At 44.6% G+C, this 11,364-nt stretch overlaps 1 protein-coding gene across 1 annotated transcript in view; it reads left to right on the forward strand.

The window, feature by feature from the left end:
- Positions 1 to 3,987: 3,987 nt before the first annotated feature.
- CDC16 (cell division cycle 16) overlaps positions 3,988 to 11,364 on the forward strand; it is an 88,277-nt gene continuing 80,900 nt past the window's right edge. The window contains exons 1-2 of the mRNA XM_015567560.1: positions 3,988 to 4,021; positions 5,922 to 5,983. Coding sequence (XP_015423046.1) covers positions 3,988 to 4,021; positions 5,922 to 5,983 — 96 coding nt within the window. The remainder of the gene's footprint in view (positions 4,022 to 5,921; positions 5,984 to 11,364) is intronic.

An 11,364-nucleotide genomic window follows, 5' to 3' on the forward strand; every position in this document is an offset into this window, starting at 1 on the left:
AACAGAATCAGTCTCTAATACCTAATCTGAATTCGTTTACAAGAAATCGTATCTTATAAAGAGGAACTTCGAAAGAGGTAGCCATTCAGAAAAAAAAAACCACAAAATAAAAAAAACACTTGAAGAGACTATTGTGCATTTGAGCTAAATAGGAACTTTATATGCTTCACTTCTTTGCTCTTAGCTCTAAATTTCATAAAATGTTATGTTCTTTTCTAATGTCAGTACATAGGATCATTTCCACATCTTGATTGATGCACTAAACAGCTTTAGCTTCATTCATTAACTTTTAAGCAAAATCTCTCAATCAGCTATATAACAAACCCCCACATGCCTAGTGGCTTAGAGTAGCCAGCATCATTCCCCTGATTCTGAAGGCCGGTGGGATGGTTCGGATAGCTGGGGCTGGGGGTCTAGGAAGGCCTCGCTCACTAGGGTAAGTGGGGCGGCACGGAGAGGGGCAGAGACGGGTATGGTGGGTGTCTCTGGTCGTTTGCTCACATGTTCTCAGGCAAGCAAACCGGGCTCATTTATGTTGTGACAGAAGGGTTCCTCACTGCAAGAGTGGCACACCCCAAGATCCACACACTTTTCAAGTGTCTGCTGCTGTCCCACTGGTCACACCAAGTCACGTGGCCCAGCCAGAGGCAGTGTGGAAGGGGTCACACAGGCTCAGAGGCATGTCTATTGTGCAGTCTGCCACAACCTCATTGCTTCTTTTAACAAAAAACCTTCATTGTTTCTGAATTGTCTTTAAAAGCAACTTGTGAGAAATGGGAAAGACTAACTGGTCGAGCACCCACCAAGCGTGATGCTGACAAGACTTCTCTACTTCTAGATTTTAGGGGCTGCATTGAGTGTGTTACACAGGACTGGCATCCAAGTAAACCCTCAGCCCCAGGCAAACACTTGGTCACCCTGGGTTCACCCCATGAGATTCAAGCTATTGTCTCTCCATTTCACAGATGAGGACATCGTGGTTTGGAGACACGAAGTGATTATCCCAGATGTTCTTGTAAGTCAGCGGCAGGGCTGAGGTTTGAACCTGGGCAGTCCAATGCCAGAGCTGTAACTGCCCCACTGCATTGCTTCAACAACTAACAGGCACATTTAATGTTTGGATAAGTGCTATTGGCCTGTCTTAATCACTCCATTTAAATAATGATTCCAAATTACTTTGGTCTGTGTTGAAAAATAATATTCAAATTTACCTTCAAAGACAAAGATTTGCCATATTTAAGAATAGTCAGAAGAATGTGCCACTGGCTCTGAAGAACTATAAAACTGCTTTGAAGAATAGCATCTTCATTGCATAAGCATGTAACCTTCTAATTAACTATTAGTGCAGCATTAGCCAAAACGGTCATGCTGTCTGCCCTTCATCAAGGCCCAGCACTGTGCCTGTACTTTTGTTTGATCATCGCTGACTGTATATGCTGGCACTGTATTAGGTACTTAGCGTGTAGTAAGTCACTCAATTCTTCTATAATCCCATGAAATAGGTGTTTTTGCTAGCATTCTTTTTTTTTTTTTTTTACAGAGTTTAGGCACCTGCCTAAGGTGAGATAGTCAGTTAGCAGCAGAACCATGATTTGAACCTGTCCCTTGTCCCAAGTTCATGCTTAATCACAACACACAGGGGCTCCTTTGCTTACACACAAAGGTGCAAAACAGGTCCCAGACTCCAGTGCACAAGCTCTTTCCACTAGGCTACAGTAAATCCCACGCTTAGAAGAACCACCCTCATTTGGCTGAATAAAGTTCTCATTGGTTGGTTGAAAATCAAGCTACCCACCACTTCCCACTGGGTATTCTTTGGGTGGAGATATGACAGTTTAATGGCCAGCCCTGGTCCCCACCCAAGGAAAGGGTGGAGGAAACAAATCTATGATTCAAAGGCCTAACCCTGGAAATAGCACATGTCTCTTCCACTCCCATTTCCCTGGCTAGGAGTTAACGTATGACCACTGCCAACTGCAAGGGGGAGACGCAGATGCATTTAACCATCTGTCCAAGAAGAAAGAGGGAGTGAATTTTGGTGGACATTGTGCAAACTCCACCACAGAGCTCCATGTAATGCAAATTTGCATTCTTAGTATCATGCATCCTTTCATAACTTAAGGCCAATTTATTTCTTTTGCTCTGAAATATCTATTCATCTTTATTGCTCATTTTTCTGCTACATCTGTGGTCTTTGTATTAATTTGTTGATACTCCTTATTTAGTAAAGAAATTTAGCTTTGTCTATGATTAAAGTTTGCAAATATTGACCTCAGTTTGGTTATTTTTAATTGTGTTTACATTTTTTTGGTTGAGGAGATATTCTGTCTTTATGTAATAAAATGTATTAATCTTTTATTTTATTTTTAAACTAGAGGCCGGTGCATAAAATTCATGCACTTGGGGGGCGGTCTCTCAGCCCAGCCTGGGACCTCTCGCAGTCTGGGAGTCCTCGGGAGATGTCCAACTACCGCGGAGGCAGGTGAGGCTCCCACCACCACCACTGAGCTCACCAGCTGTGCCCAGCTTCTGGCTGAGAGGTGCTCCCAATGTGGGAATGCACTGACCACGAGGGGGCAGCTCCTGCATTGAGTGTCTGCCCCCTGATGGCCAGTGGGTATCATAGCGACCAGTCATTCTGCTGTTTGGCCGATTTGCATATTAGCCTTTTATTATTTAGGGTTATTTTTATTAATCTTTTATTTTATCTTCTAAAGTTTTGTGTCATACTTAGAAAGACCTTCCCCTCTCATTATTTTTAAAATCACTCACAGTGCTTGGCTGGTGTGGCTCAGCGTTTTGAGTGTTGACCCATGAACCAGAAGGTCCTGGTTCAATTCCCAGTCAGGGCACATGCCCAGGTTACAGGCTGCATCCCCTGCAAAGGGGGTGCAGGAAGCAGCCAACCAATGATTCTCTCTTATCATTGATGTTTCTATCCCTCTCTCCCTCTCCCTTCCTCTCTCTGAAATCAATAAAAACATATCAATAAAAAAGTAAAGTAAATTATTTTTTAAATAAAATAAAATCATTCCTATTTTCTCTTACTACTCTCATGCTTTCATTTTCTCCAGTTAAATGCTGATTGATCTAGAATTTATTTTGGTATAAGGTGCAAGGTAAGAATTGAAGTTAATTTTTCAGATGCCTATTTAGTTGTTTCAAGATCACATGTGGATTAATCCTTTCCCTGATGATTAGAAATGTCATTTTTCTCAATAGATTCCTGAATAAGCGTGAGTGTATTTCTGGGCTTTCTAATTTGTTCATTGATTTATCTACCAGCACTCCCCCCACTACCATGAGCCCTTTTTCTGAGATATTTTTGTAGCTGTTTTTGTTGCTTTATCCTGTCTAGTTAAAAAAATAATACGCACCACATGTTGACATTTTGTGAGGATCATTTGCCTGGAATGGCTTTGCCCATCCTTTCATTGTGAGCCCTCCATATACCCCTGTTTTAGGCTTTTATATAGCCGAAAGCTGGGTTCTCCTTTGTGCTTCAGCCTGGTTTTTATTTTAACAGGTGAGTTGAGCTTATTCATGGACATTCATTGATAGGAACGACAAGTTAGTCTTAGTTTGTCATCATATTTCATGTTATAGTTTTAATTATAATTGCTTCTCCTTTTAAAAAATTACTGTGTTCTTCCATTGACTATGTATGTGTTTCTTAGTTTGGAAGGGCGACGTTTTTGTACAGGAGATGTTTGGTCACGGTTTTCATTCCCTTCATGTCACAGTCTTCTGCTTCTTCTACAGTGTATTTTACTCATTCCTTTCCCTTTGTTCTATACTGTTTATTCTTGCTCTATCTTTGTATAAATCCTGTGCTGGCTTATTTCTGATTATGAGTCATTTTCAAGTGTGGTGAGTGCTCCTGATCAGCTAATTATAGGAAGTTCCATGGGGGGCTAGGACCCAGTCCTGCTGACACAACTCCTCTCAAGACCAGGGTGGGCATGAGTGATTGCCCCCCCTGCCCCCATGAGCAGTGCAGGCAACGTGCTGCTTCCTGAAGGTGCGTCTTGTCCAGTGGTACTGTCTCTCCTCCTTCATGTCAAGCAAGGCTTGAGGCCCACACTGTTTGCCTCTGAGGATGTGACACTTACTCTGAAGGTTTGTGACCTACAGTCTCTTAGGGTCTTCCGGCTGGTGGTCCTGTGAACCACCTTCCCGTCTACTGCAATTGAGACTCACGCTGTCTCCTGTTTCGCTGGAACTATAGTGTGTTTCTTCTTTTTTTCCTTTTTTTCCCCCCAAAAGAGAAGGGAGGAAATGTCATTCTCACCCTGCCCTTCTACATGTAAGTCTCACGTGCTCCAGTGTCTTCTAAAATGCTGCTGACAGGTCTGGAATAGTCTGGTTCTAGATGTTCACAGGTGACCTGGCCTTTTCTTCCTGGAGCTTTCAGAGGGCTCCCGTTCAGATGTTCTGAGTCCCTGTGGCCGGGTCTCCATGTGCTCACGACACCCAACAGCCTCAGCCCTCGATGGGATTGTCTCATGAGTCACATCTTCCGTTCTGGGAAATTTTCCTGTTATGTCTTAGTGATTGCTTATCCTTCTTTGTTCTCTAGAACTCATAGTGGTCAGACATTTTACTCCCCAGTTGATTACCTATGTCTCTTCTCTCTCCTTGTGTAGTTCTCCATTTTTTGGCGTTATCTTCTAAAGACACTTTTGGCTCCAGCCTCCATCTATCCTGTGGTACTTTAAATTCAGCAATCATATTTTTAATATCTTTCTTGTTCTCTGCCTGTTTGTAAATATCTTCCGGTTCTTAACTTATGGCTATGCAATAGTTTCTTGAATCTTCTTGAGGAAGATAATTAGACTTTTAATTTATTTTTGTGTTTGTTTTCTAACTTAGGTGTTTCCTCCCTATGTTGCTGATTTTCTTCTGAAAGTCTGGGGATACTTGGAAGCCTGAGAATGTTAAGAATCCGCGGTTCATTCTGATGAGTTATTGTGGGTTTGCCATGGGCTCCTCTGAATGGAAAGGGAAGCTGCAAATCCTGTGTCTGCAGATGGGGTTTGTGCATTATTTAGGATGGATAAATATACCTTGACATATCCCATCCCTAGCCCAAATAGGGAAGGTTTTACTCTGGGGCCTCAGACGCATGCTAGAAGCTGTAGCCCAACCCAGGCTATTGATTCAAGGTGTTTGACGAAGCGCCCTCTGGTGTCTGCCTGCTGGGAACCTGTCCACTATGGGTGTGTAGGGGGCAGGACAGTTGCTGGAAGCTTGTTCACAATTACACCCCAGTTACAGTTAATGCCCCACATCTCAGTGTCTCTCTAGGGTTCCTTCAGCAAGATGACACCAGCCTTCACTGTCACCCTCCTCTGCCCTTCCCACACACCCACACCTTCCATCCCCTTTCCAACTTCAGAGATCATCTGTCATCCTATGTTCCATTCTCTTTGCCGTTACAGATTAATTCTCCTTGCTTGTTTTTCTGCCAGTCCAGTGGGGCCTAAGGAGGAAGGTGGCTGCGTGTGCTCAGTGCACTCAGCAGCCCACTCCATCATATTCAGCTCAAGTTTAGGACAGTGCCCAGACCTTCAGGGCATTCGGCCACTTTAAGACACCCCACTACATCTTTGAGTTTGGCAGTGATCAAGTAAGATTTTAGAAATCTTCATCGGTGTGGTCTCTGTAAAGAATAGTATTCTGAGGAGCCTTCATAAAAGACAGAGATGAAAATTAGGCCTATTACACTTCTAAGAGCTTGGGGCATGCTTAGAATAGAGGGTAAGTTACTGTCTTTAGTCATGCTCTTGTAAGTGGTACCCTGTAGCAGGTTATCTTTTTAAAGATCAAAAAGAAAAGAAATTAAAATTACAAAGAAAAGTTGACTAGGGTCTTCCCAAACCTTGGGGGCCTTTCAGGGTAAACCCACCTTTTCCATGCAGAGATGCCAGCGGTGCAGGAGCGGGCTGGGGAGCCTGCAGAGTTAGAAAAAAGCAAGGAGGGGGTGAGGATGGGGTGGGAATAGGAATCTTTGAGTTTGGCAGTGATCAAGTAAGATTTTAGAAATCTTTACCAGTGTGGTCTCCATAAAGACTAGAGGCCAGGAACTTGATTGGAAAGAGTCCAGTGAGTGTTAGTTCTCAGGAAGCTCACACCGAGGTAGAAACTGCTCATGGCAACCTATGAATCAGAGGAAGGAACGAAGGACATCATAGCCCGGGGCCAGCCCTGTCCCTTCCCTCACCTTCCCAGGCCTGATGTGTTAGTGACTCAGAAATCAAAACCCTTTGCCTGTAATCTTATTACTTTAAGGAAAGCAACAGCTTGTTCTCAACTAAAGATCTGGTCGAACCTTCTAACTTCTATGTCCTGGAAACCAAAATATGTATCATGCTGTCTACAGAAGAAGGTAAATTACCACCATCAAAACACCTCAGGCCTATTTCATCAAGACATCTCAAACACAAAGAAAGGTCTAATCAGAGGGAGATGTCACTGGGCCACGAATCAAAACACTTGATTTCCAGCTCTGGCTCACCCATGTTGTGACTGCCTTGTAAGGTTGAAACAATCATTACTATTTATCAGATCTGGATACTGTTTTGACAATAATCACTTCTATTTAAAATATATTTTTTAATTGATTTCAGAGAGGAAGAAAGAGGGAGAGAGAGATAGAAACATTAATGATGATAGGGAATCATTGTTAGGCTGCCTCCCGCACATCCCGCACTGGGGATCAAGCCTGCAACCCAGGGTATGTGCCCCAACTGGGAATCAAATTGTGATCTCCTAGTTCATAGGTTGATGTTCAACCACCGAGCCATGCTAGCTGGGCAATCACTTCTGTATTTTTTAATTAAGAAGCCTGAGAGTATCTCTGGTCCAAAAATAACATGACTACAAAGTGCTTTTCTGACATTTAAAATTCAACTTTGTCCTGAGAGGAATAAGCTTTAAGAGCGCATCAACTTAGCATTATTGAAGTGATATCTAGTAGGGAAGAGTGTAAAAGGTCCTCAAAGGGAGACTAGTGTCCTATTTTTAATTAAACATAACTATTTAAGCCAATAAACCACATAACTATAAACCAATATAATTGGGTTTCTATCTGAGGGACTCACTATATTTTCCAGATTTTAACTAAGTGACGACTGTTCAATTATCAAGGGCTAACAGAGCACCCTTGTTCCAGAAATTTCAAAGCACTTAAAAATTCTTCAAGCCCGGCCCATGTGGTCAGGTTTGATTTTTGGTCAGGGCACGTGCCTGGGTTCCGGGCTCAATCCCCAGTGGGGTGCATGCAGGAGGCAGCCAATAAATGATTCTTTCTCATCATTGATATTTCTCTCTTTCTCTCCCTCTTCCTTCCTCTCTAAAATCAATAAAAATATATTTTTTAAATTCTTCAAGTAGCAATATGAACCTAAAGATTTTGAAAATAGTTCTTAGTTTTTCTAGGGGTGAAATAAAATAAAAAAGGCCAGTCAACTAGAAATTTGAGATTTTTCTATTGAGGAACCTGGGTCACCTCTCTATATTTTCCTGGGAAGACAACTACCACCAATCGTAAAACTAGGTAGAGCCCTAGCTGGTTTGGCTCAATGGATAGAGCGTCAGCCTGCAGACCGAAGGGTCCTGGGTTTGATTCCGGTCAAGGGTACGTATCTTGGTTGCAGGCCCTAGTTGGGAAGTGTGCAGGAGGCAACCAATCAATGTGTCTCTCTCACATTGATATTTCTCTCTGTCTTTCCCTCTCATGAAAACATATCCTTGGGTGAGGATTAAAAATAAAAACAAAACTTGTTAGAAACAGGAATTACTTTACCTTATGGTCTTAGATTCTCTAGGTTGGTCTCTGTCTATTCTAGACAGCTCAAGACAGAAGAGAAATTTATCAAAAGATTCTAGAGTCTGTCACAAACCCAAAGGCAACTAGACTTCTTACAGATCTAAACTTGTGCTCCAGCAGGAGCCCCTTCTCTGCCCGCTTCGTCACGTCTTTCAGCCTTCTCTATTCTGAAGGCTGTTTCTCCCTGCTTCCGTGTCGGCAGGATGGAAAATGACTCCTTTGCCCTGGTTGGTTTTGCTCTGTGGTTAGAGCATTGGTCCTTGGGCCAAAGGGTCGTGGATTTGATTCCCTGTCAAGTTGCAGGTTCCCCTGTCCCGGTAGGGACAAGTGCAGGAGGCAACCAATCAAAGTGTCTCTCTCAAGTTGATGTTTATCTCTTTCTCTCCCCCTTCTCCCTCCCTTCCACTCTCCCTAGAAATCAATGGAAAAAAATATCCTCAGGTGAGGATTTAAAAAAAAAGAAGAAGAAAATCACTCTCTCATCTCCCAAAAATTTGTGGGTGTCTCAGTGCCAGCACATGCCCAGACAGACTAACTGAATGCAAATGCTAATTCCAATTTCTAAAGAGATCATTTTATTGATCCAATCAGCTGGGGCCCAGGCCAGGGATAGGGGTGAGGGCATCATATGGTAAGAACATGGCAGCTAGAGGCAGGTCTAGAGAGTTGGGGGGACATGGGAGCTGGGCAAACACCCCAAAAAGTATCTACAACACCCATCCTCTCTAATAATAGACAAACATGGTAACTGACCATACCTTCGCTACGCCTCCCATTGGCTAATCAGCTTGATATGCAAATTAACCACCAACAAAGATGGCAGCTAATTTGCATACTGCAGGCAAATCCGCTGTGGTGCCCCACCTGGGGCTGGTGGCAGCATTATCCCAAGCCTCCCCCTGCCCCAGCATGGGATCCGGGCCTGTGGTGTGTGGGGCGGGGTGGGTGGGGCAGGTGGCAGCGAGATCCCCAGCTGCTGCCTGCCCCAGGGTGAGATCCGGACCTACCTTGTGCAGGGCGGGGCGGGTGGCTGCACTATCTGAGTGGCCACGAACCCAGCTTGGGATCCAGGCCTGCCATCTGCAACTGGGGGAGATGGGGCAGACACCACGGGATTGGGCGTGCCATCTGCCATCAGGGGAGCAGGCCTAAGCCAGCAGGTGGTTATCTCTCAAGGGGTCCCAGACTGTGAGAGGGCACAGGTTGGGCTGAGGGACCCGCCCCCCTCCCCCATCAGTGCACAAATTTTTGTGCACCGGGCTTCTAGTTTATAATGAGAATGTAATTAAAAGAGAACAGAGATGATGAGATCTTGCCACAGATTTGGGGAAGGTATAAGAACAGAAGTTACGAAGCCCATATCCTAATAATCTCGGGACTGGGGACACCTAGCCTAGGGCTTCAGTCACTTGCCTTGCTTCTAGAACAAAAGTCTTGCCCTAGCCCAGGGGTGGGCAAACTTTTTGACTCGAGGGCCACAATGGGTTCTTAAACTGGACCAGAGGGCCGGAACAAAAGCATGGATGGAGTGTTTGTGTGAACTAATATAAATTCAAAGTAAACATCATTACATAAAAGGGTACGGTCTTTTTTTTTTTAGTTTTATTCATTTCAAACGGGCCGGATCCGACCCGCGGGCCATAGTTTGCCCTAGCCGGTTTGGCTCGGTGGATACAGTGTCAGCCCGAAGACTGTAAGGTCTGGGGTTCGATCCCAGTCAAGGATGTGCACCTGGGCTGCAGGCTCAATCCCCAGCCCTGGGTATTTGTCTCTCTCACATCAAGGCTGCTCTCTCTCTGTCTCTCCCCTCCATTCCACTCTCTCTAAAAATCAATGGAAAAACATTCTCAGGTGAGGATTAACAAAAACCAAAAAAGTCCTTTACCTGCCATCAGGGGTGTGTGCACTCCGTAGTACACACTGCTTCTATACATAACCTACTGAGAGAAAGGATGCCTCGGCCAAAAAAAATTATTTGCTATTTGGGCTCCTAATCTTTCTCACCAGTTTTGGTAAACTTGGCCCAAACTTCCAAAACCACAGTTTGTGCAAGTTATTACCCTTTCCATGATTCCTGTGACCTTCCCATTTTCTTACCTCCTGGGCCTCTCATCTCTGCTGCAGGTCCATAAGTGCTTCCTCAGGCTGGCCTTGAACTAGCGGCACACACTGTAATTTCCCACACCCACTTACAATTTGGTTTTGAGAGCTTAGTAACTTTACTGGGGTCTTGATAGTTGTGGGGAGAAATTACACTGCATATCACACAACTGTCCACCAGCTTCCTGGCTCGCACCCACGTTCTCCATCTTCCTTAACCTTGCCCATCCTCATGGTCCCTTCACATGCACAGACCCTTCTGAAGGGCAGACAGCCTTTCATCGAACTGCCTTTCTCATGGGTACAGACTCTTTAGGCCAGTGTGTGCTTCTTGCCTGCCTGGACTTAATAACAATAAATAACAGTCTCCCTGTTATCACACATGAAAGACAACTATCTGTTCTGACTTCACAAATCTCCCTCAAAATTAACCTAGTTACCGAGCCTGAAGTTTCACAGATTAGACCTATTAATGGTTCGCAACTGACACCAAAAATGTCTCCAGATGTTGATAGCTGTACTCCCTCTCCCACCCCCCACCCCACCCCCCAGCTCTCCCCAGGGTACAACTGGCAACATCTGGAGACATTTTTGGTGTCACTCTGGGAGGGAGAGGTTTCTGCTGGCATTGAGAATTATTCAGCCACAAAGACCCAAAATGTCAATGGTGCTTAGCTTAAGAAACCCTGAATTAGACTATTTTTCTAGTTGCCTTGCTTGAAGTTCTTCCAATTAGGCAATAAGCACTCTTAGTAAAGCATGGGAAGGGGTGGGGAGATTGTTTTCCACCCGGAGCACCCAGTGGAAATCACTGTCTGTAATGGAAACTGTGATAGGCAATTCTGGGGAAGGAGGAGCAGAAGTGGGGGTGGTGGAGGAAGGCTGTGGTGGGCCTGGGGCACTTTAAGATGGGACAGGCTGAAGAGCTACAGTGCTAGCTTTGCCAGAGAGAAGGCTCCCCAGTCATGGAGCTGGACTGAGATGAAGCTTCCCATTCACAGACTCCTCCTGGCCACTTTAAAATGTGCCAGGAGTCCGGAGTCACAGGTGAGACACAAGACCGTGGAAGCAACTGCTTGTCCAGAACTGCTGTCCCACTAGAGATCAAGGTGCTTCATCACTCACTGTTCAGGTGAATATTACTCTCTCCTCACATTTCATTTTCCTTCTACATTGGAGGAGAGAGTGTAGTTTGTTTTTAAGTTTCATTTTCTCTTTGTTCTTGAAGGGAACGCCATGCTGCCAAAAATACTCATGAACTGCTTCCTTGTTTGTATGATGGAGAAAATGGTTTATTTATTTTTCAGTTACATCCGAATTAAATGACAGCAAGGATGGTGGGGTTGAGAGCCTGGGGCCCTGTTCCCTCCCCGGTTCCGAAGTGCTCACGGGCATCTGGAGTGTCTCCCAGACACCCTCTCCCCGCCTTCCCT

This window comes from Myotis davidii, unplaced genomic scaffold (genome assembly GCF_000327345.1).
Source record: "Myotis davidii unplaced genomic scaffold, ASM32734v1 scaffold444, whole genome shotgun sequence".
Classification (NCBI taxonomy): Eukaryota; Metazoa; Chordata; class Mammalia; order Chiroptera; family Vespertilionidae; genus Myotis; species Myotis davidii.